Consider the following 25,618-nt stretch of genomic DNA (forward strand, 5'->3'; position numbering starts at 1 on the left):
AGGAATCATTTTGGTCAGAAAACCACATTTCAAGAATTTATACTAGAAACTGGAAGAAAGCTATAGACCAGCTGACCAATCGATACACCATTTCTGCGTTCAGCTGTGAACTCATGCCAGCACTAAGTTTCTTTTCAGTGCAGTGAAGAGCGGGAGGGATGAATGGAGAGGAGTGAGAATATCTGTTGTCTTCAGTTGCTTCCTGGTCAGCACCCTTGCTTGGGGAAGCTGGTAGGGTTACAAATGGGGCAGATTAGCTGCTTCCTGTAAAAGTGGGATCTGTTCTAAAAAACTCACCTTCTCTTCAGAAATTGCAAAGTGTTTTACAGTACTTTTTGCCATTCCACCCCCACCTTCATCCTTGCAAGTTTAGGTAGTCACTTAGTTGGCATGAGCCATAGCCATTCAGTTGGCATGAACCAAGTTTTCTGGAGGATTACAAGATACAGCTGTTATCACTTGTGGTTTAATGTGCATAGGCTTAATGTCAGTTGCAAAATCTACTGAGATTTTTCTTTCTCTGTTTGGACATGGTAATCCTTTATTTGACCATCACCCCAAGGTTCCTTCTCTTAGTCTACTCTTGCTGCAATATTGTTATTCTCCTTTCTCAATTCAAAATGAAACTCAGATTTAATGTTACCTTGCAATACAAAAAAGGTGAGATAAGGAGAAACCTATCCTGCTACAGTTGTTACAGAGCTTACAAAAGATTATAGGGACAAAAATATGTAGAGTGCTCATGCTAATATAGTAAGACTAAATGAGAGCTTACTTGAAGGCAGGAAAGCAAGAAAACATGCAGTTGAAGCTGAGAATTCTAAATTTGCAATCTGATTTAATTCTTCCTGATACCACTTCTGAGACAAATGCTGTCTGTTGCTTGTTCCTATTTGCATTCTGGCACACTGTTGGCTGTTAAGTCAGAGCTGAGTGAGATCATGTGAGGTCTTCCCTATCAGGACAGGAGGGAATCAGGAAAAACCCTGATTTCAGAATTTCAGAAAACCTGGTTTCTTGATTGCTTGGCTGTAGTGAAGGTAACATCAGAGGCTTTACAAACTGCAAGCATAGGTTGATGGCAGAACCCCAGTATTTTGTCCCTCCCTATTCTGGTTTTTTTTTTTTCTGTGAGCTACAAAACTGAAGGATCTGACAGAGCATTGAAATAGGAAGCACGAGACCCAATTTTGTGTTTCCCAAGGGATAGCTAGTTCTTATAACAACATGCAACTCTGGAAAAAAAAATGTATCAAGCTAATGTGGTAGAGAAAGCAGGTGTTTTTGGAAGACTATAACTTAGACTCTTGGTCAGTGCCTTTTAAGATTACTCGTCCACCTCTTCACAGTTAATTCAGAGACTACTGGGAGTATAAGGAAATATACAGTCTCAGCAGAGAGGCATGCTTCTTTTTGTAGGGTTCTCTTCTTCTCTCCCTCTCCCCTCCCTGCCTCAAAGAGTACTGAAATTACAAGCTTAACTTGTCCCAAAGTTTACAAGCTTATAGGAAATGGAGCTCATGAAAGAAATCCCTCCTGCTGTGGGCATCAAATGAAGTCATTAAGTGAGCATGGACAGACCTCTTCAGACAGCAGCTGTAACAAGTTTCCCTTGCTTCTGCAGTATAGTCAAGTTCTCCTCATAACTCTGATCATGAAAACCTGGATACTTGTAGATGCAAAACCTCTCTTGTTTTGCATTGGGCAATTTTTGTTTGCTATTCTGTCTAAATTTAATTGGTTAACATGTGTGACTTGGTATCCTTAGTTTCTTTTATTGTTAGAACAGTATCATGGGGATGTGTTTACAGGGTAATTTACTTTGCTTAGTTCTAAGGAATTTCCTTGAGATGTCTCTTTTTTGACTGTATAATCAATTTGTGATATTGATTTTGAGAGTGGTATATACTGATTTTTTTATTAGTTTGTACATGTATTTCATGCATTTCTACATATTTTGAAAAGTAAACCGAAAGTGTGCAGGAAATATAGTGGCTCTCCTATAACTTCTTTGAAGATTTGTATATCAAGTCTTATGAAATTGTTTTAGCTACTTTCTGAGAAATAATTTCTTTTTTTTCTTAGATATGTATGAAAAGAAATCACCACCATCTCTGTTAATTATGAAGCCACCCTTATGAATTTATTAAGTAGTGTGGATTGATACTCTGATAAGCAGAAGTTTCAATTTTTCTCAGGGAAAGCTGAGTTTGGTTTTCTAGATATTGTTCATTTTTCATTTTGATAATAAAGTTTTACAGTATTTATGTTAGTAAGATACCTACCATTCAGAAAGAACAGGAGTATTTTTGTGTAAGATACAAAGGTAATAGCAAAATGTAATTTGATTAGTAGCAGCTTGAAAACTAGCATACTAATATATGGCTTTAAACAGCAAATTCTTTAATCTCAACAGTCAAATAGAAACCTGCCTTTCAGAGGCCTGTTACCTGAGAGATAAATAGTACTTACATAATGTTTAATACTCTATCACAACAAGCTTTATTAGTAGTATTGAAACTTCAAAGGTTTTATAAAAAGTGGTAGGAATGGCTACATAACTATAATATTTAAGCTTGAAAATTATTCAGAAGTCTCTAGTGTAGCAGTAAAGGTACTGTCTTTTAATTTAATTCTCCATTGGGGGATGCCTTGATTTTAGATAGTGAAGTGTTAAGTGATGAACAAAAAACCCACACACACCATGAGACACTTTGGTCTCAAGATGCTTAATGTGAATTTGCCTGTAGATAGTTCAAGGCTCCAATGTCTAGGCTTTGTAGTAAGAGAACTGTCAAGACGGCGTTTCCTTTGGCTCAGTGTTGCTCATCTCTTTGGCCAGAATGGCTTCTCTTGTATATTTAGGCCTCTGTTAGCTTCCCTTTTTCTTTTTTTCATATTAGGGGATGATTTAGTTTAACTATTTCTGACCACCTATGGATGTGCTTTGGAAACCTGGAGGCAAAGTGTTGCTGCTGCCTCGTGATCTAAATTAGTTCTCAGTCACCTTCATGTGCAGTTTAAAGTGCTGTGCAAGTTAATTGCATCCAGCCTGAGCTAGATAACCTTCTTGACTCTTTGGGTACAGGTGGGAGCAGTTGAGTTCAGGAAGAGTTCTAAACCTAAGAGCTTCCTGCCTCTAATGGCACGCATTGAAGATAATCATAATGAAGAGGGTTCCCATGTTATAAAGATATAAAAGTGATTGTAAGCAACCTGCTAAACGTTAGGCCAGAAAAACAGACCATCAGTTTAAAATTAATTGTTTTCAGAATATCATAAGTAAATACCAGTGATGAATAATGAAATCTAACCATTATAAACTTCTGTTGGACTCTTGTATACTTATTTTTGTTGGCTCACTTCAATTAATTGGAAAAAAGTAGTTATACTGCACTTTTAAAGCAATACAGCACAATACAGTGTTTATTCTAGTTAATAGTTTTTTCAATAAATATCAGTAATGGTAAGTGGAAAGGTTATTGCATATCCTGTTCAGTATTGTGATTTGCCTTTAATTTCACTGGAGGAAGAATAAGCAGAAGTGATGAGAGTATAAGAGTGATATATGATTTTATGTTGATTGGTATGAACTTTTTATTAAGAACCCAATCTTACCTTAATTAAAAATGCATGCTCCCCAGCATTATTAGTAATTTCAACAATATCACTGATTTATAATTTCCCAATTTTTTATACTCACTATCTTAGTCATCTTCCTTTTGTCCTATTCTTTGGTGAGCTTGCTCTTTCACTTCCAATAATTATTTTAAGTTGGTAAGTGTTGCCAAATAGTAGGGGAGTTATACCTACCAGTTTTACTAAAGAAGATGGTCACTCTTCTGAAAATTCATTTTCTAGGTTGGCTAAGGAGTTCAGTAGAAAGAGAACTGAAGTTACTTCTGAATAATCCTGGCCAATAACATTAGGAGTACCTTTTAATAAAACAAATGCCTTTCAGTGAGCACAATTCAAATTTTATCAAGGAGAAGGAAACCATAGGTCTTTTTATCTGCAGAGCACTAAGTTTTAGCTTACTGGTCTTGTGAATGCAAAATTTGGAAAGAAGTATTTCTTTAACCCTAATAAGTACAATAATCTACAGGAGTTTATGAATTACTATGAATTACTGCAAATAATTAGTCAGTAAAAGTAGTAATGCTACATAACAAAACTATTTTTATTGTTGTGTCTTTCAGTGTCTGTTGTGATAATGACAACTGAAGTTGGTTCAGAGACCGAAGTAAAGAAAGATTCTGAGCAGCTGGGACCAGACAAAGCCAAGGATAAGCCTGAAGAAGCATCAGAGACTCCAGGAGATCAAAAGTCCAGGGAAACATCCTCTGGAGAAGCTCAAGATTCTCCTGTCCCAGCACCAACAAGCCAAAGTAGTCCAACTAGCCAGAAGAAGGAAAAATCTTCACCTGAAAGCAAGGGCATTTCTCGTTTCCTTCCCCCTTGGCTTAAGAAACAAAAGTCATACACCTTGGCAGAGCCCAAAGATGAGCCCAAGAAAAGGGCCACAGGGGAAGAGCAAGCCATTGAAGAAAGTGAAAGCCAGGCACTAGAGGGGGTGGCTCAGCCAAGAAAGAGCTTGGAAGAAGCAGCAGAAAACCGGCAGAATGCTAAAGCAGATGACAAAGAAAAACACTCTGTTAGTAGTGCTGAAATACAGGTATGTGTGGGAAGGCTCATAGATATTTTGGAGTAATTTTAATGAAACCTGATTAATGAATTATGTAATTCATGTAAAGCTTTGCTGGGATCATATTGGGGAAAAAAAATGACAGCTATTCCAGTTGCTAGGTGCCGGTCCTGCTTTTTGTGAAGTTCTTAACATGTCGGTTCTTAACATTCAAACTTCATATTCTAGGTTGGCGAAGAAACATAGAGAATGTTTTGTGTGAGGAGGGGCTGAGACAATTGACGCTGGTCAGCCTGGGGAAGAGGAGGAGGAAGGGGAATCTTATCAGTGTGTATTAATACCTGAATGGAAGGAATGCAGAGAAGCCAGACCCTTCTCAGTGGTATGCAGTTAGATGACAAAAGGCAAGGGGCCCAAATTAAACCCATGAAATTACATTTCGGATCGCAAGAAAATCTTTTTTACTCCGATGGTGATAGGACCTTTCCTTGGCAAGGAAACACCAGGTGGTGGTGTTGGAAATGATAGGCCTCCTGGGGTGTAAAGGGATGAGTCAGACACTGAAACTGGTTGATTAGAGATACTATGGAGTCTTCCCCTATTGAAAACCCAAGTGGATATTGTCCTGGGCAAATTGCCTTGTGTGGCCCTAGGGGTATTGGACTAGATCTCAAGAGATCCCTTCCAACCTCAACCATCCTGTGATTCTGTATCACTTGGCTCTCATAAATGCTGAGGTTTAGTTTAGTATATTTCCTGGGGCTTCTTAATTTGTTTCTCTTTGTAAGAAAGCCAATAACTTGTATTAAAAAAACCCCACAATCCTCATTTCAAGGAAAGGGGAAAAAAGGCACCTTCTCTGGTTTGAGAGCAAGAATACCTGGTCCCTAAAAGAAGACTGTAATGCTTGTGCTGGTTATTATGTTTCCAGTATGTGCATAACTTTAATAAATGGTTACTGTCTTATTTATTAGTCGTTTATAGAAGGAGTGTACAAGTTGAAAATATCCTCATTCCTGAGTTTGTTTAATTGTACTTATATAGCCTTCCAAAGGAGATGGTAAAGAAACAGAAGTAGAGGAAGTTGCAGAGAAAAAGGAAGAAAAACAAGAAGAAAAAGAAAAAAGGGAGACAAAAGAAGTGCAGACAGCTGAAATTAAAATAGACAACATTCCTCAGAAGTCTCCAAAGAAACTCAAAACTGTGCAGTGTAAGGTGATGCTTCTGGATGGCACGGAATACAGCTGTGACCTAGAGGTAAGGCATGAAGTTGTTAAATAAAGAGCTTTTTCTAAAGGAAAAAAAAACCCTCTTTCACTGTACTGAGTATTTAATGCTATCACTAGGAGTCAGTTAACATTTCAGTTTAAAATTCCATCTTTAAAATCATATCAGTTTATTCTTGAAAATGTGCTCTGTGGTACACTTGCTGATTATTTGACAGCTCAAACTTGATGATTTTTCTAAAACATTAAGGTTTTCCTGAAGGTAGTGTGACATGTGCTAATTGTTTTCTTGAGTTCATTAATTTTTTTTAAAGTTATCTCAGCTGGAGATAAATTTAAGCTTTTTAAAGTTTTAAAGAAATTTTCTTCAGAAAGAAAAAATCTGTTACAGTTATAAAGCATGTGTTTATATTTAAAGTTCTGTTCTAGTTCCACATTTTCACAAAAATCGACTGCAGGGTAGTAGTAGACCTGGAATAGTTGTTGATTTGGGATTTTTTTTCCCACATAAATCAGGATGTTTAAATCTGAATGGTATCTCTGTTTTAATTGAAGGTTACATGAGTTTTATCTTCCTGGGCTTTTTCCCCATCCTAAAAAGAGACTTAAATGAAGTGGTGGCTTACCACAGATCTAAGAATATACCATTTTGTATTTAACACTGCAGTATTTTAAGTCTATCATGATTCAGTTAAGTCATTTGACAAGAAATAAGTTTTATCATTATTTGCAGTAAGAATTTCCTGTAAGAACAATAGTAAAATTAATTTAAGAGGGGAAGAGAGTGGTGAAGAAACAATTTGTTTTATATGTTCATTTGAATTCTTTATAGGACATGAGCAGTGCTAACTGCAATTTTATGGATGAATTCATGTTCTTAAATACATGTAGAGTTTTTTATGCTCTACTACGATATCAAAATACTTAAAGTCTCAGAAAGCTGTATTAACTGAAAATTGAAATTTCAGTTTGTGCTTTCTGCAAAAGATCCTAGTAGATATCTGATACTCTTTTTTTAGCTTTCCTTCAATATTTAGTGTTTGGGTAAATGTTGGTATATTTCTGCTTTTACAAAGTTACTGAAATGATACAAAAATTAAAAAGCAAAGAAGCAAAATGTTTGCAGTCAAAGCCTAGTTTACCTTGGTTGACTTTCTAGTAAATCAGTTTTTAGTTTGGGGCCACTGTCATGTTTTTTCACATTCCTGATGCCTCTTCCAGTTTACTATGGACTGTAGACCATTTTCTTTATATTTAAAAATATATATACTAGCTAATGGCAAAGTAAAACTGAAAAATACCTTGTTTTCATTACTGCTATTTGACAGCTTTTGGTAGAATCCTGTCTTTTTCTAATAGCCATTCTAAACTTTCATGATAATAAGTAATGAAGTCTGAGCTAATACACTATTGGGGACTTTTCTGTTTGACTTGCAGTCCTGTTCTTTTTTTCTTGTAGAACTGCATCAATTTATATTCACATAAATTAAAAGGAGTGTGAAAGATAACAAAATATGAAAACAAAACCCCATTAATTTAGTCTCTGTTAAATTTTGCCAATTGTTTGTTCCTAGTATATGTGTCTTTATATAAGACAATACCTGGGAAGAGGTACAAAAGGAAAGAAAGCCATGATGCAGTAGCTTCAGTGGCAGCACACAGATGAAGGCTGATCAGGATTCACAGCAATAACTAAATATTAAGAGTTTTGTGGCTGTTTAGTAGATATAATATTATGCAATTAATTAGTAACAGTGATGAATCATAGTATGAGGACTTAATACTTGAGTTCAACTATTATATACCTTAGATTCACTAGAATCTAAATAGAAAATCATGAATTAATAGTGATGCTTTGTTTCTTTAAAAAAAAAAGTGCTGATGCATTATTCTTAGGACATAAGCTGTTTCAATCAGAAAAACTTTACTCATCCAGCTTGAATGTGGTCTGATCAGTAAATGGTTAATGACAAAAGCTTGAAGATGTGATTTGGGAACTAATGGAAAAGGGGAGGGTTATGGACACCTGTGGGAACATTTGAGCTGGAGAGACAAGTCCCATGCGACCTTATAGCATACACCCACCAGTGCTGAGTGAGCTGGCTGGTGTTGCTTCAAGGCCAAACTTAACCATATTGGAAATGCCTCAGCAGTTAGGGGAATTTCCTGGGATTTTTTTTTTGGGGGGGGGGGGGGGTGGAGAGCATATGTCATTCCTGTTTTCAAGAAATTTTTTAATGCCATCTTAGGTTCTTAAAATTCATAGTTTTGTGTATGGCCATTTTAGCAATATGGTTAGATCTCAGGTATTTTTGCTTGTAGGAAAAAGCAGTTCCATAAAATCTCATCTGTTCATCATGGTCAAAGTACCTAGTTTTTCTCTAGTTTTTTGGTGAGGTCTTCTTGTGGGCTTTTTTTTGAAGCATGATAAATCCCTAAATAATTGAGAACTCTTGGGCTTGTTCTGTACTTGTACAATTACAAGCCTGCAATTTAAGACTTCATACTGTCTGGAAGGGCAGATGAGTTCAGTTATATCCCTAGCATTTCCTATTAACATCTTCTAAAATAGCAGCTCTTTTGTTACTGCTCATTTAATTTCATGATATATGCCAGTTGTTTAGTCTAACACCTCTCTCTTAATTTCCTTCTATTTTCCCTTATTTTACAAAGCAGCCTTAGTATAAACTGAGGTGCTAGATGGGGAGTTCTGACAGGTTCTTTTTTTCTGTCCATCCTGTTCTTAATTTTTCCTGAGAGAGCAGAATATCCACTGACAATAGTCTGTGTGCTTAGGAAGAAATGCCATTTCAATAGACCAGAAACTGCTCTCTAAACTCCCTTCCATGTGATAGTTAGATTTCTATCCTGCTTTTGCTTTGTGAGCCTAATCTTGTTTTAGATATATTTGTGGTTATGTTTCTTCAGCTCCAGTGATTTAAAACATTTCAACATACTTATTTTTTATAACATGATTTTGAATATGGAAAGAAACATTGTTTCATATAATCTCACGTACAAAACCCAGTTTTTACAGGTACGCAACCACTCCCTCCTCCACTTTCCATTGCCCCCCCCCCAAACTGAAGCTTATTTTGCAAGGTAATATTTGGTACAAATTAAATTAGAGTAATTTCTCAAAGATGACTAAAATACATTATTTCTCAAGCTTAAAAAAATTGATATTTCAATTCAGTAAAGTGTGTTAGTAAGCTTTTACAGAATAATTGTTTTAAAACAATTGTATTAGAAAAGAGGCTACAGTTTTTGCTTAAGGTTGATGTTTAATGACAGTTCATCTGGAATTAGTTTTTTTAAAAATGTATCATCTCTGAGACTTAGACTAGGCATCAAAAGCTCTATAGAGATTGTTCTGGGCCAGAGTCTCCATGCTTCACTAAACATTTTTAGAAATTTAATATTTACCAAGTGACAAGTGAATATTCTAACTTGATGTAAATTGAGTTCAGCTATATTCTGAAACATTTAAGTTCTGTAGTGTGAAGCTGAGACAGGCAGAGTGATTAATTTAAGTGAATTAGTGAAGTCCTGAAACTGTAATGTGGGTAAAGCGAATTTGTGTCTGTTGACGCACTTGTTTTCTGTCCTGGCAACCACAGATTGGTTTTTGTAATAAAAATCTTTATATTCTCAAGGATCTTCTTGTCTTGGTAAGGCAAGATCCCCTGTAAGCAAGAGGTTAATGCTACATTATTGTCAGCTGGAAAGGACACAGGTGGAAGTAGGTTTTGCATAAGGAAATCACATATCCTGTCATTTTTGTTTGGGTTTTTTGTTGGTGTTTTTTTTTTTTGCTTTGGAATCTTCAGATGGAAGTTTTTGGAGCAAATATATGTAAGAAATGGAATATATACGTGATATGTAAGAAAAAAAAATTATAATCCAGCAAAATTTGCAATCCAGTTATAAGGTAATTATAGCACTAAAAATTTGCATGAATGTGCATTTTGTTGTAACTGGAACTGGATCAGTCTAGTTTGGATGGATTGGGTACATGTGCAAACCTAGCATCTATTATGTTAATAAAAAAGGGATTTATTACAATTTAAAGTCTAGTTAATATTAAATTGATGTAACTTCTGCCTAATGAGGCATTTTGGAATCTATATTGAGTTAAAGCACCTATAGAAAAGAAAGAAGTATATGTGACATGCAGGTTGCATTGAGAAATATATCAGAGTGAAGCAAAACTGGTTTCTGTGACAAAAGGTTCGGAAAGTGAATTCCTGTGTGAGTGGTACAGAATAGAAATAGGTGGGAGATGCTCACTTAGGAAAAATATAGCCTCATGATGTTGAGATAGTATATTTATATATGGAATTGTGGGGAAAAGAGTTCACTCCTGGTGAATCAGCATGTTTTTAATAGGATATTAAAACATCTTTGCAAATGACTGTTCTTCCATTGTTCAGAATTTATCATTAAATGTTGCTGTAGGAGTTCAGGTACATTTGAACCTTTCTTGTTTCTTTGCCACTCGAGTTTTGTGTATTGATAATTACTTGAAGTTCTTTTTTGCAGCCACCTAGTGTTGTTTGACAGTGGAGTTATTTCTTCTGGCTTGTTTTCACATGTCTTTCCCATTGCCCCAGGCATGCCTGACATGGTTGATCTTTAGATTTCAGCATAAAGCAAATCTCAGATATTTGTCTTTTTTGATGTTACTTTGTAAATTAATTTGTCACCTCTGAGAGTCATCTTTTCTTTGAGAACCCTTTATTTTGCCTTTAGTAGATCTTCTGACTGGTGTGAACTTGCCAATTTGAACTTTAATTCAATAATTCTTTATCTGTGGAACTGTTTGAACAGGTATTTCAGTTTCTTTTGTGATTATTTTCTTTTTACTTCTCTTTGTACTTTCATTACTTTTGAAGATGAAAATTTGAAGGACCTGGTTTGTAATCTTTCTGGAGTATGGCTTCTCCAAAGATCCTTGTCTGAATGCCAGTGTAGATACAACACCTAAGGTACTCCACTGCTGCCTGGAGAAGTCCATGACATGAAAGCATTATTAATTTAAATCTTGTGCTAGGTGAAACATCTTCCTCAGTTTGTTGTAGTTTGAAGTTCTCACTGTAGTTTGTGGGTCTTGATCTTTCCCAGAAATGAACTGCACTCAATTCACCAATGCAGAGATGCTGATTGTAATCTTGCATGGTTGATAAAATGTGGTGTGTAAATAATTACTCTGCATCTTGGCTACTTGCTCTGGGGAATTTAAATTAGAGTGGGAGTAGTGTTACGAACGTTTATACCAGCCACTCTTCAGACTTGTTTTATATTGTTATTTTGGACCCTGTAAAGTTGTATAAGGCAGCAAAATATCCTCCATCACAATGTTATATTAAAGTAGTCCTTTAACTTTTAGCATTTTACTTCCCTAAGTCTGTAGGTTCTGTATTAATAAAATAGAATGATTTTCTGTGCTGTGTTGCTTTAAGGGAATCTTCTGAAATAAATCACAAAATAATATTGCATGCAAGTACTATACTAAACAGCATGAGTTACATGTACACAATATGTGCATTCATAGAGCATGAGCAATTAATTAAATTATTTTAAGCTTAAAACTATTGTAATTCTTAAAGATAACACCTACTTAGCCTCAATCTTCAGAGTAATACATGAATACCTGGAGAAATGGAAAGAGGAAGAAGCTATTCTTGACTCTAGTTCTGGAGAGGCATGACTTAAAACAACTTTAACAGGCTGTGAACTGTTAAAAAACTTTCGGTTACCTTTTATTACTCTAAAGAGAGTTAAAGGAATAATAGCCTGTAAGATCATCACAGTTGTCAAGGTACTGAGGATAAAAGCTAATGAATGGTATTTGCCAAAAACTGACTGAACCTTTGTGCTTGCTTGAAATGATAGAACCATATTAAAGGAAAAAATAACCTTGGTTTGTGATTCAATAGTGTGATATTTGAGATGTAATGGCAGTTGATTTTTAATAGCTTGACTGTGCAGACTATTGAAATGCTTAAGACTTAATTTTTCAGAACACTTTTAATTTTTTCAACACATTGCAAATGATGCAATTTTGACCTACTCCTTTCCTGATAATTGATCTCTGTGGGAGGTATAAATTACTAATAAATTACTGTGAACTACATATATCTCTTGCTTTCACGGTAGAAATAAACTTGCTTTTTTCCTCTCATTCTGTGGTTTTGTACATAGTTGTGAAGAAATTCTGTTATTGAATTTGGGATCTGCAGTAAAGACTAGTTCAGATTTTCTGTTTTAAATATAAGCTGTGTTTGAGTAGAGAATAACACAGTTCAAACAAACCAAAAGAAGTGCTAAGTGCATAATGATTACTAATTAGAAGCAAATGACAATCCTGTTGGGTTTGTTTACTGCATTCAGTCAGTGGTCTAATTAAATATTTATGACAAAAGGCATTTAAAGGATGCCAGCACTGACTGTATTTTATGCACGTATGAACAAGTGAAATATATCAGAGTTGACAGAGACTCTATGGTTACTTACAGTTTGCTAATACAAAGTAAAAATATGTTTTCTCAATGTACAATTAAGATCAGTCTTTAACCCTGAATTAAGAAAACTCTGAATGAAGCTGATATGGAACAGATGTCTAATTGTAGCTGAGGTTTGATTTGCAAATCTTTTTTCTGACTGCTCAGATGTCTAGTCTAGGTTTATTCAAGCGCTAAGTGGTCTGTTTAAAGTATGACATCTTTTATTTAGAAAAAGGAAAATAGAGATGATGTTAAATTTGGCACATTCTTAAAATATTTGTCTAGATTCAACAGACACCTCTGAAAGTAATGTTTATGTGTGAAGTCATCTCAGTCCCTGGGGATTTTTTGCTTTCCTCTGCAGCATTGAGCAAGGCCCCTTGCCAAGGGCTCCTTTGGGCTATTCTGCCCATGTTCTCTCCTGCTGCTTCTGCACCTCCAAGGCACCTCTCATACCCTTGCTCTCTGTCTTTCTTTGCCACTCCAAGTTTGTAGTGGGAGTGAGTTCCTGTATTCCCTTGGTTTAGTTTCCCCTAGGGTTCTTGTTTGCACAAGGCAGTTTGATTTGCTGCAGCATCAGGAGCTGGCACTTCTCAGCTCTCCCTGCATGCAATACAAGTGCAGGCCAGGCATGAGAGAACTTTTCATGCATCACTGGCCAAGAAGCACAGCAAAGCAAATTTTTCAGCCAAAAAATAGGCTTGTCATTGATACGTGTTATACTTTTGAAAACAACCCAGGCTGTTGCGCATCTCCTCCACTTTTGCTTGTGTCCAGTACCAATCCTTATTCTTCAAGTATCAGGAAACTGGGACTGCCTGGTTTATATTTCACCTTCTCCTTTCTGTGGTCTTGCCTTTGCCAGACTGCAAGGGATGTTTTGATTTTTTTAAAACAAAACTGAAGAATGTGTTAGCCTGGGCCTGGCTACAGAATTGCATTGTGTTAATGTCTGTGAGCATCGGCTCTTAAACAAATTCAGAAAAATAACATGAAATCAAATCCTTTTTCCTCGTGTAAATGTGCGTCTTTGAAAATGTTTTTGGAGCTGAAAAAACCCTGGCATTTCAGGCAAATACCAGTCTCACAATTAGTCAGCTCCTGGGTACTGCTCCTGTGCTTGCCTGTAGACATTTGTGGTTTGCCACTTTGAAGATGGACCCTCATTCTGATGGAGTACTGTTGTTCCCCAATGTAATAAAAAGTTTATTACATTTCTCCAAGGGAAATGACTCAAGCATTTCTAAAAATGAGTACAAAAAGAAAAAAAAATCCTCTAGGGAAGTAATAGGTTTTGCACACTTCAAGAAGTCACTCTGTTTGGAAACATGTCCTGCATTTGGCTAAGGGTTTGATTTCTGAAGAGCTAGGTGGAGTTCTGCCATGCTATGGAAACCCAGATTAACTGAATGAACCCAGAAAACTTACAAAACTGTACTTGTTTTGGCTTTTTTTTTTCCCCCAAAAATTTCTTCAAATGGTTAAATTAGTTTGAGATAATCCACAGCTCTCACGCCCATCAGACAGTATATGCCTCCTTCCCCCACAGAGACATTCAGTGCCTAGGCTGGGACATGATGACCCATTCAATCCGTTCTGCTACTGCAGGGCTGGGAAGAAATGTTGAGATTTTCCTCTGTGTGTACTTCTAGAGAAAGGAGAAGGCAGGAATAAGAATAGGATAGACTGTTTTGGGTGGAAAGGACCTCCAGTCATCGAGTTCATCTGCCTGACGACCAGCACTTTCAAGGGTAAGGAAACACCCGTGTCACAAGGGCTGGCCCAAAGGTTGTGTCCAAATGACTTATAAACACTGATGTGCTTGGGGCATCAGCCACCACCTAGGAAGGTGTTACACTGGTTGATCACCCTTGCGGTAAAGACATGCTTCCTACTGTCACATCTGAACCTTCCATGGTGCAGCCTGGAACTGTTCCTACATGTCCCATTACTGATTCCAGAGAGAAGAGCTCAGCATCTGCTTCTTCACCTCCCTCAGGAAGCTGTAGGGAGCAATGAGGCCACCCCTCAGCCTCCTTTTCTCTAATCTAGACAAGGCCAAAATACTAAGCCAGTCTTTACAGGACATTCCTTCCAGCCCTTTCCCCAGCTTTGTTGTTGCCTTCTAGACATATTCAGGGACCTTCACATCCTTCTTAATTTGCGGGCCCCAGAACTGCTCGCACTATTCGAGGTGTGGCCATACCAAAGCTGTGTGCAGCAGGATAATCCCCTCTTTTGTCTGGATGGTTGAACATAGGGTTTGATGCACCCTTGCCCTGCTGGCTTCCTGGTCTCTCCCTGCTGGCTCACACTGAGCTGCTGCTGACCAGCACCCACAGATCCATTTCTGCAGGGCTGGTCTCCAGTCACTCCTCTTCCAGTTTATGCTTGTGCCCAGCATTACTCTGTCCCAGGTATTTGCCCAGGAATCTGGCATTTGCTAAATTTCATGTCACTGATTGCCCAGTGCTCTGATCTATCCACATTGCTCTGTAGGGTTTCTCATCCCTTAAGGCAGTCAGTAGCACCTCCCACTTGAGTATCATCAGCAGACTTGCTAATGGTGCATTCAACTCTTGCATCCCTATCATAGATAAATGTATTGAACAGAACTGGTAGCTGTGAACGTTTATATTGCATCAGTAGTTGGCAACTCTTGTATAGCCAAACAGATCCATGATATCCTAATTCCCAGTTGCACAGAAAATTCCACTGTGTATGTCAGCTGCAATTGCTTTGCTCTGGTTTTTTTTTTTTTTTTTTTTTTTTTTTTTTGAGAAGAAGGTAGAGGACAGAAAAATGCTACCTCTGGTTTTATGAGGTGGTTGCATTATGAGGTGGCATCTGCAGTATCTAAATACAGGCTTGAAATTGGTACTAGAATAACCTTGGTTACATGTGTTCTTTTTACGTTTTCACTTAAAAGAAAGCATAACTTGGCAGCAATACAGAATACTGCTGATCTGAGTCGTCTTGTGTTTTAAACTGCTGGCTCTGTGAGCATCTCCTCACTTCTCAGCCTCTTGGTATAGCTAGGTTGAATGTGCTCCCCTTCTTGTGGGAAAAAGGATGGACTTAAACTTTTACTGATATTTCTGCATTATAGTTTGGAACATTAATATTTCCTTGTTTTCAGTGCTGGTATTTGTTGTGCTGTAAACACGTGTGTATATACGGATGCATAAATGTATATGTGTGCATACACATAGTAAGAACAGTGCTTATAATTTACACATTGGTTGTGACTATCACTTGATGTCTCGAACACCTGGAAGAAAATGAAATGGAATCCATTTTAAGAAGTAACAAACTATGCAAACCATGATGCTGCCTTCTTAAGGAGTGCCCTGCTCTACTAAAATATTTCTAACTTCTGAACTGACTGGATCATAACAATAATCTTCAGTTCATGTTTAGAGGCATTCTACTAGGAACGTAAGTTTTTCCAGAAAAGTTGTTATCATATAATTTAAACTGTGTAGTAATGCTTGTCCCCAAATGGTTTACAAAGAAATTGCACATGAAAAGTTTGGTTTTGCAAATTAAATACGCTTTTAATTTTTTAAAACTATATCAGTATATATATCCATATATCTATATCTGTATATCTATCTATATAAAATAACTCAGAGTCTTTCAATTTTACAAGCAGGATCCTTTTGTGAAAACCATTGCTGGTACTAAGAGACTTCTTATGCTTTTGAATCTATAAAGGAGCTCTATAAATACTAACTGCTGATGGTATAATGTCTTTTCATTTTGCTGCTGTCTAGAATGTAGACTCATAAACTTGGACATGTGACATGGCGCTGTTTTTCCTTACTTGGAAGAACCATGAACTGACAAAAATGTGTTTAAAGATACAGTGGACATTGCTAGTGTATCCAAGTCCTTCGTTGATTATGACTTCTAGTGAGAAACTGTGCAATATTTTACAGTTATACTTGCAATATATTTCATGTAGATTTGCCTGCTTTATGTTTCTATATGTCAAAGGCTTGATATTAACTGCGGGTTTTAGTATATAAACTTCATAAAAAAGCAGCTGATTCCAGATGTGGTCATGATATGATAGCATATATTATTTTGCACTAATTTATGGATTTCCTTTACTGAAATTTGTATAACTGAAACTTGCCTTCGCAAGGTATGATTACTGACCTGCACACTGACTTTGGAAAAAAATGGTATCTTTTACGTGCATCTAAGATTCTTTGAACTCTCTCTTGCTTATGTTTTTTCTGCTTTCAATTTACTGCTTTTCTGTATTGATGATTTTTCTTATTAAGCTGAAGGTGAAGCTGTCAAGAAAATTAAGTGGCTACTTCAGATGCCTGGAGGAAGCAGTCATCTTTCTTGAGGAGTAGGATTTTTTCAAAGTACCAAACAGACATAAAATTCCCTGCTCCCCATTTCAGAAGTCACTCTGACTTCTACTTTCCACTGCCTTGCTACTTGGGCTACTAAATGTGGTCATTTTAAAATTTTGCTTCTGTGAAAGCTTTCTGATCTTCCTGAGTTGAATGTCTGCTGGACAATGCGGTTTTGAGTAGAGCTCTGGATTCTTGGGAAATTAATCAACAATGCCTTCACTCTTTGCTCAGCGCATACCTTCTTTTCTCCCTCCGCTCTTGGCCTTTCCCGCCCTGTGCCGTGGAGCCGAGCTGCGGGAGTGCCGTAAGGGGGCACGTGGAGCGATCGCCATGTCTGTGGGGACAATGGCCGCAGTGTCACCCGGGCCTACACAGGGCCTGCCGATGGCGTTTCTGTGGAATGGCAGTGGTGTGAGGCATCTACTGAAATCTGTAGGATAAGCAAATGCAAAAATTCCTATAAGCTGACAGGCCTCTCTGAAAAGGCCATGTTGTGGCCTCTATGATAAATGCCACAAATAGCAGAGCTGTCATGAAGGAGTTGGTTCAAACCGGGGGCTGCATGCCAGTCATGGTCAGATTTGAACTGGAGAAAGAGCTTTTCACCTTTCCACCCCTGAGCATATGGCGTGAGCTGTCTGCTCTAAATATTTGTCTCCTTTCAGCAGGAGACAAAGGTTTTCCTTAAAACCTAGCCCACAGAAGTAGAGCCTGGACCTGCTTTTCATTACTGGCACTACAGACATAAGGAATGTTTACATTCCTGGTTTCGGGTACAAGAATCACAGAACGATAGAATGGTTTGGCTTGGGAGGTACCTTAAAGATCTTCTCATTTTTAAACCCCCTGCTTAGGCTGGGACACCTTCCAGCAGACCAGGCTGCTCAGAGCCCCATCCAACCTGGCCTTGAACATTTCCAGGGATGGGACATCCACAACTTCACTGAGCAACGTGTTCCCATGCCTCAGCACCCTCACAATAAAGGATTCCTTCCTAACATCTGATCTGCACCTACTCTCTTGAAAGCCATTACCCCTTGTCCTGTCACTACATGCCCTTTCCTTTTGTTCTCTCTACTGGAAGGCTGCTGGAAAGGTCACAAGATGAACATATAAAACTTCAGTACTAGTAAGACTGAGCTCACAAAGTGAGCTTGAAAGTGGCCATTTTAAAACGCTTTTTAAGAGTACGTAAAAATGATGATCAGTTTTCAATTACTATATTTATAAAGCAGCAGACTATGATACTGAAACTAACCTAAAATAAAACCTTCAGGTTTTTTTCCGTTCTTGCTGACTTCCACAAATAATATTTTACAAAAAATAAACTTCTTGGAGATTTCTTATTTTTGAGCATCTGATGAATTTGTTGGGTACTTAGCTTTCAGAAATACACAGATAGAAAGCAGCTATCTTATTTTCTGTCCCTTAAAGCAAACCACTGCAGTATAGACAACTAGACATGTTGGATATGTTCAGCTTCTGCTTGCATGCTGCTTCTGCTGGTCTGAGCATTGGCTCTTAGTAGTCTGCTTGTTCTTTTTGTCTTTTGAAGATAACACACTTTATTTTTCAATGCATTCCTATCATGTGATTCATAAGTCATCGAGATGTATACCGAAATGATAAAAATTAAAAAGTTAATGTAGATACTATATTAATTTTTAGAAGATAATAGAAAAAGTTGGCTCAAATAAAGAAGCTCTTTGTTATTTTAAAAATAAAGATCTAGAAAAACCAAGACTATTTAGTGACAGTTGAGAGTGCAAACTATTTAAATCTTTCATGTATTAATTTTCCTTGTGTACTTATGTTGTTGTTTCAGGGTTTTTTGATATATTGAAAAAAAAATTTCGAAACGTCTCTATTTTTTGTCAAGGATATGTATAGCTTTGATATATGGTGAACGTAAGAAAGTTTATATTTTTATAATGTGCTTTAGGTATATTTTAAATTTTCCTGAATAACATAATTGGATAACAGTACCTGTAATTAAGCACCTTACTGATTTACTTATATTAATTTTCTCTGTTTTCTTATTTTTCCTTTTTTTTTCCCCTTCTTTTCCAATTCTCCCACCCCTCAGAAAAGAGCGAAAGGACAAGTTCTGTTTGATAAAGTATGTGAACACCTCAATTTACTGGAAAAGGACTATTTTGGGCTGTTGTTTTATGAGAATTCAGAACAGAAGGTAAGCCTGTATGAGAGTTCTGTTTGTTTTTCATCATTGCCACTCACTCCAGTAGTTCAGTGGGGTATATTCTATTAAATGTTTACCATTTCAAACACTTGAGTAAATTTTGCTGCTTTTTCTCATAGATATGTAAGAATGCTTTGTTCATGAACATGAAGGGAATCTAGCCCATAAGTCTGTAACGACTAGGCCTTTGAGTTCCTTTGTTATTAATTTTTCTTTAAAGAAAACTTCTGGCATTTGTAAAGAGTCCATCGCTGGTCTTGGATGCTAATTTTACAAATGAATGGCTTTTGATGTGACTGCAATTGAAAGGATTTCTGAAATACCATTTGGTAACTTCAGTCTTCTTTTGCACTTGCTTTTTTGTTGGATGGTTGAGCATGTCTAGATTGCTCAGCTGAGGAAATTCTTAAATCAGTCAGTGGCAAGTGCGCCATTAATTACCCGAACCCAATCTATCTCTCTAACGTATTAACATTTACAGTTATGGGCTGGGCTGCCTGTTGCTGCCGCCATGAACTAAAGATGTATGTGCAGTCATCTTTTTCTCCATAAAAAAACTCCCAGATGAATATTTACTAATTGAAGGAGGAAAAACTGTATTTCTTATTAATCTGTATTTGTAGTAGAAGCATCATTACATCGATACTGCATCTAAAAGTTTCTGCTTTTTTTCTGTCATTTTCCTCTTAACACTGTTTTTTAAAAAATGAAGTGTAATTTCATAGTCTGAATAAATCTGACAACTTCCATTCTGATAAAGCTGTTTTCTAGATTTATTTGTTTTGCTGCAAAGCTTTCTGTGCAGTATTGAGCAAAATACTCAATTCCTCTAAATTAAAAATCCCCATATACAAAATGAGCTTGTTATGTTATTACTTAGATACTTAATTTTTGTTCTTGATTTGTATACCATTTCCAGACATAAGAACCTATTTGGTGTAACGATGAAGATCTCTGTTGATCTTCTAACTAATATCATAATCTTAATATTATCTGTTATTTTTGCTTGTTGCTTTATTTATGCTTCTCATTGAAAAACTGTACTGTACAGACGCAACAAAAATAACATAAAACATCAGTCTGATATCTGGCAAGATAGAAAAGTTCTAATAATAGACCTGGGGTCCTTGACCTGTACCAGAAAATAGTCTACCTGAGTAGGATCCCAGGAAGTAAAATGGGGAGGCTTGGGTTTTTGAAACTTCAGCAAAAAAGTCTGGATTGATGTAGAGTTATGTCTTTTTTTTTTTTTTTTTTTTTTTTTTTTTTTTTTTTTTTTTTCTTTCTCACTCCTCCCTCCTTTTTTTTCCCCCTCTAGTTAGACTAACACTTTCTTGGTATTCTTCAGTCATTAGAATAGAGAAATAGAGGTCCACTCTTTAGAAAAAGACCCCATCTGTTTTTTCATATGTCTTTTTCCTTGGATATACTAAAAACTTGACTGGATATGAACCTGGGCAACTTAATCTAATTCAAAACTGGCTCTTAAATCACACTTGGACTGGTTTTGTGTGTCAGTGTGAATGAGTCCTTGAATTCCTTATCCATTGATAGTGAAGGTGGTACTGTAACAACACTCATAAGTATTTATGTAAATTAAGAAGTATTTGCATAAATTGAGAAATACCTGATAATAGGGTAAATGGGGTAAATCCTTGAATAAGGATTCAAAAGTAGAATAGATCACTTCTCACCTGAGTTATGGACAGCAGCAGGCTTTTATTTAAAAAATTCTGGAGAAATCTGGTCCTTTTTGTTATGAAGACTAAACAGCAAAGTTGCTGGATTTTGTCTTCTTCATACTGTGTTATTTGGAGAGCCTTAAAAAAAGCTCTTTCCTGGCAAATTTGTGTTTCACACCTCCTACTTTCTCAGAACTTTTGCTGGGTTTAGGGCCCTCTCTTTCACTCAACTCTGTATTGAGTTACTTTATAATTTTGGTACCCGTTCTTTCTGGTGCTATTTTTTTTTTTCTTTTCTCTGTTATGACTGTTGCCTTTTTAGATTAAAATGCCACAAATCCCTGACCTCCAGGCCAGTCAGTACTAAATGCTGAATGATGTTTTTTTCCCATTCTTGTGCACTCATCACAGCCACCCATTTATGAGCCAGCTGTTGAACCCGATGGCAGCTGTGGCGTGTGGCAACGGGATGCCAGGCACTCTTTTGAATTAGAGCTGCTCCCCAATGCACCACTGGGGTACCATTGGAGGAGGAGTCCCATTAACTCTTCTCCATGGCTGTTCTGTGCAGCTGGGAGAGAGGTTGTGTCTTCCAATCAGACTGATTTTTGTTAGCTTTAATACACATTTTAAAACTATTTAGGCCAAATTAGTAATTAATGATTTCTTTCATTTTTTGCAAATGTTAAATTTATTAGCCTGAAGTTAGAGATTTCATTGCGTTGCAGCCTCAGAAGTTCATGAATGCTCCATTCACACTGTAATTGGTCTGCAGAAGTGTTAGAAAGCTTCTGCTCTTATGTTTTGGGCGCCAGCTGGAAATGCTGCTTTTCTGGATTTGTACAAAATACTTTTGTACTGGTAGAGAACATTTTGTTCTTTGACAATACATTACTTTGTCTCATCTATAACCTTACCATTCACAAATTAAACAAATACATTTCTGCCTACTGGAGCAAAGTAGTGTGTACACACTTTGTCTTTTGTTTCGAAAGACAAACCTGTCTATTCTGCATTAAGGGCTCTAATTTAGTGTAGATTCTTTTGTGGTGTTTGTTTTTATCCATGACAAAAGACACAGATGCAAAAAACCCCCACCCCTGTAATTATGCCTATAAATGGAATATAAGCATCTGATTTTATTTGACAGAGCAATAATGAAAGTTGGTGGCTAAGTCTTCTTCCAATAAGATTATTTCAGGCTTGGAAAAATCAGAAAACCAACTGTACAACTTGTTTAAAGAAGGGATTATTCTTATCATCTTGCAGCATAGTCTGTACTGTATGTTCTTTTCTCCTGCTTTGTAGTGATAAAAGATGAAGCACTGAAAGTATTATGTACTCAAAAATCCTATTTTTCTGTTGTAGTTATTCCATGCTATATTCTCTATTTTCTTGATGCTATGTCTAAAATATAAGGGTTTAAGGTACTTCTTGTAGTTGTAGGAATATAGCTGTGGGTAATTTCAGAATGGAATTCTTTCCAGAACAGAAAAACCTAGGACGATAACTGTAGCTGAAGTCTCAGTTAAACTTATTTGAAGATTTACGTTGTCTCCCAAGGCTTTTCCATGTCAAGGTTCTTCTAACAGAAAACAATTTTTCTGATTTAAGCATTATAAATGGTATCCAGGATTTTGGAGAAGTGCTTTCTAACTCTTCCTTTGTAAAAATGTTATTTTGCCTTCTCTGGAAAAATTATCATAGCTATGGAAAGCAGAGATCACAGACAAAGCAAGAAATATGAAATGATTGTCCTTTTTTAAGCATTACAGTTGTAATAGATTATAAAAAGGGAGGGTTGCTTTTAATTTGTAAATAATATTCATCTAATATATACATGGTGCACTTGTGATGAAATCTACTTGGAACAAGCTCATTTACAACAGGCAACTTTGGGTGTTGGTCCATATTCGTAGGAGACACATTCTCTATCAGCAAGGGTGATCTATTCTTCTAATTCACACAGACCTGCTAAATAGACTAGCATTTTTGGCTTCTTGAAAGAAGATGGGCTTTTGATGTAAAAGCCCCTTATAGAGACTGAGGGATATGGTATTGGGAAACAGTTCCATCTGGAAGTTTTTTGTTACCAAAGACTGAAAAAGGTGGGTTGCATTATACCCAGGATGCTCTGCTTTGCTAAGTTAGGCGACAAACATTGGTAGAAATAAGCTTTTGGCAACATTTGTGCTGGCACCGAGGTATTCCCTCAGGCTTTAAAACTGCAAGTACCTGGAGAGGCCTGTGAAAAAGCTGATATTTTCCTTGGCCTCACAAGGCCTAACTCTTCCCTGCATTTCATGTGTGTCTTCAAAATGTTGCAAGGCCTGCTGTCAGGCTGGCTTTATGCATGTTTCTTCCAGGAATGTGCTTTCCCGTGTGTGTGTCTGGCCATGGGAAGTAAAGATTCAAACCCAGTGAAGGAAAGTCTCAGTAACTTTAGGTGAAAGGTAAAACTAGTAAACAGGATTGTCAGAGTTACTGATGAATATATGTTACAGATTCCTTAGTCTCACTTGCAAAACTTAAATTGTTGGATGTTCCGTCACAAAACAGTGTCTTTGCACATATCAGTAGTAACTGAAATGTTAAAAGCTATTTAATATGTTGCACAGAATATATCAAAATTTTTTTGGAACTGAGGATTTTAAATGCTGGCTGTGGTTTGCTTGATCTTTTTTTTTTTTTTTTCAGAACTGGCTAGATGCTTCAAAGGAAATTAAGAGACAAATTCGAAGTAAGTACTTCTGTATTCAGATGTTATGCTTCTTTTTATTCTTCACAGAAATATTCTTCATAAATTTAGTAGCCTGGATGTTGATTGCTTACCGCTTGAAAATAATTTCTACCTGATAGTGATATATTTGCCTTAAAAGAGGAAGCAAATCTTCTGTTTCCATCCCCTGTCCAAGTAGGGGAGAGGGAGTCACTCAGCATTATGCTGTAGAAGTTAATGATTATACTATATTGTATGTTATCACTGTATTATAATGATTAATCATTATATTATAGTAGAAACTAATCAAATACATTATTGCCCCAAATTTTTCCCTTGTTATGTGAATAATAGTCGATATTTTTGCATCCTGAATGAGTAGATGTTTTTCAACTTTGTGCTGATAGTTGGTTATTGGATGGAGAATGCGATCATGCAAAGATGGTCGTGGTTGTTGCCATAGGACTTTCTTACTTCAAAGACTCAGCAGAAAAAGTATGAACGTACAAAAAGAATGAATATGTTTTACAGAAAATGTCTATTCTTCAATATGATCTGTCCACTATTGACTTTTTTTTGATAATGTCCATCATTTTCAGAATGGAAATGGAATAGAGAGCATAATCTTGGAATGTGTCACTACAGTGCTTTTCAGACTGAATCTGCTTGAAATGCCTTTCTACTTCCTGTATTCAGTACATGATGTTAATTTATTTTACTCTGTTTGCATAAAGCTCTTCACTAGCTGGGTAGCTTTTGTAGGGAATGGGGAATGTATGGAGAGTAAATCTAGGTGATACTCTACCTGAGGCTACAGATCACAAAATAAGTGGCCACTAAAACATGGTAGACAGCCCTTGCCCTTACTGAACTTATTGTCATTGCTTTACTCATTTGTGACCAAACCAGGGTCTTTGTTGTTGTTTTGTTTTTAACAGAAACCTTTTGGTAGTACCTGATAGGAAAGGGGGGAGAAGAGGGTGCTGATAATATTTGGAAGCCTAGACTTACAGCATGAGAGTTTAAGCTAAGAAACTGACTGTACTTGTAATTAAGAACAGCAGTGTGTTATTTATAATAACAAACAGATCGTTTCTTTACTGCTATTAACTCCACCGTTTTAAGGGAATACTAATTTTTCCCAGAAGTTACAGCTCTGTGTTAATTCCTTTTTCCTCACATTTTTGCCCATTGATTAAATCGCTTATTAGGAAGGTGTGGTATATATTTTTAGTATAGAAATTAAAATTATAGAAGCATTCTTGGAAGCTGTTTTTTTGATCCAATGTGATCTTGTGCAAGCAAACTAGACCTATTAAAATGGTGAATCTAATCTGCAAGTAGCAGCCATACTTTTAATTAAGGAAAAGTTACTGGTGTTGGAACTTCTGCAGGTCTTCAGTGAAAATCTGTTAGTTGTCCAAATATGCAAGCTAATGACTGTTTGGCTTGCTTTTAATAAACAACAAAAGATGTATCAACAAAGTTGAAATATTGATATTTCAATATTGAAATATTGATATCTTTTTGTCTTCTGTACCAATTTGCATGCTATCTAGCCTAAAAGTTAGTGTCACAAATTTTAAATGTAAGAATTGACCTGAAAAATTTTTGGATGCACTAGATAAAGTTCTTTTTAATACAGTATCATATGCACTGCAAAAAATATATGTTAAAGGGGTTTGATTTTCCATACAGAATGAAGACCTACATTTTATACTGGAGAGCAAGTCCAGTTATTGAATGAGGAATCATGACAGGATGTTTTTTTCCTCTGGTCTATAGTATTTCAGAGTTGATAGGCATAATAAAACAAGCAGCGAAGTAAGAATGTGATTTTACGGATTTTAAAATGACACTTGCTTACACCAATATGCAAGTGATTAGCAGACTGTTTGTTGTGTTCCTCATCATTAGTCTATTAAAGTTTCCAGATAGTGGAATCCTACTGCAGGCACATTTGATTCTTCAGCTACATAAGTATCAAGTAATGAGACTTTTTTCTTTCCAGGCTTAATTCTAAATATATTTGTTGTTATTCAAGAATAGAAATACTGTGTACAAAAATACTCATTACATTTAAGATACTTGTAAAACCTATTAGTCCATTTGAAAGTTGGAAATGAAAAAACTCTTGAACCTGATATTAGCCTAGTTGGATAGAGCCTGGTGCCAAAAAACAACAAACAAGCCAAAGTTGTGGGTTCAATCCCCTCTATGGGCCATTCACTTGAGAGCTGAACTTGCTGATCTTTGTGGGTCCC

General features: G+C 36.5%; 1 protein-coding gene across 15 annotated transcripts in view; it reads left to right on the forward strand.

Annotated features, from left to right (window-relative positions):
• The window catches only part of EPB41L2 (erythrocyte membrane protein band 4.1 like 2), a 109,095-nt gene that overhangs the window by 41,258 nt on the left and 42,219 nt on the right, over positions 1-25,618 (forward strand). For all 15 annotated transcript variants that reach the window (XM_058420034.1, XM_040060419.1, XM_040060431.1 and 12 more), the window contains exons 3-6: positions 4,200-4,675; positions 5,690-5,902; positions 18,840-18,944; positions 23,333-23,375. In XM_058420034.1, coding sequence (XP_058276017.1) covers positions 4,214-4,675; positions 5,690-5,902; positions 18,840-18,944; positions 23,333-23,375 — 823 coding nt within the window. In that variant the 5' untranslated portion in view covers positions 4,200-4,213. The remainder of the gene's footprint in view (positions 1-4,199; positions 4,676-5,689; positions 5,903-18,839; positions 18,945-23,332; positions 23,376-25,618) is intronic.

This window comes from Hirundo rustica, chromosome 3 (assembly GCF_015227805.2).
Source record: "Hirundo rustica isolate bHirRus1 chromosome 3, bHirRus1.pri.v3, whole genome shotgun sequence".
Lineage (NCBI taxonomy): Eukaryota > Metazoa > Chordata > Aves > Passeriformes > Hirundinidae > Hirundo > Hirundo rustica.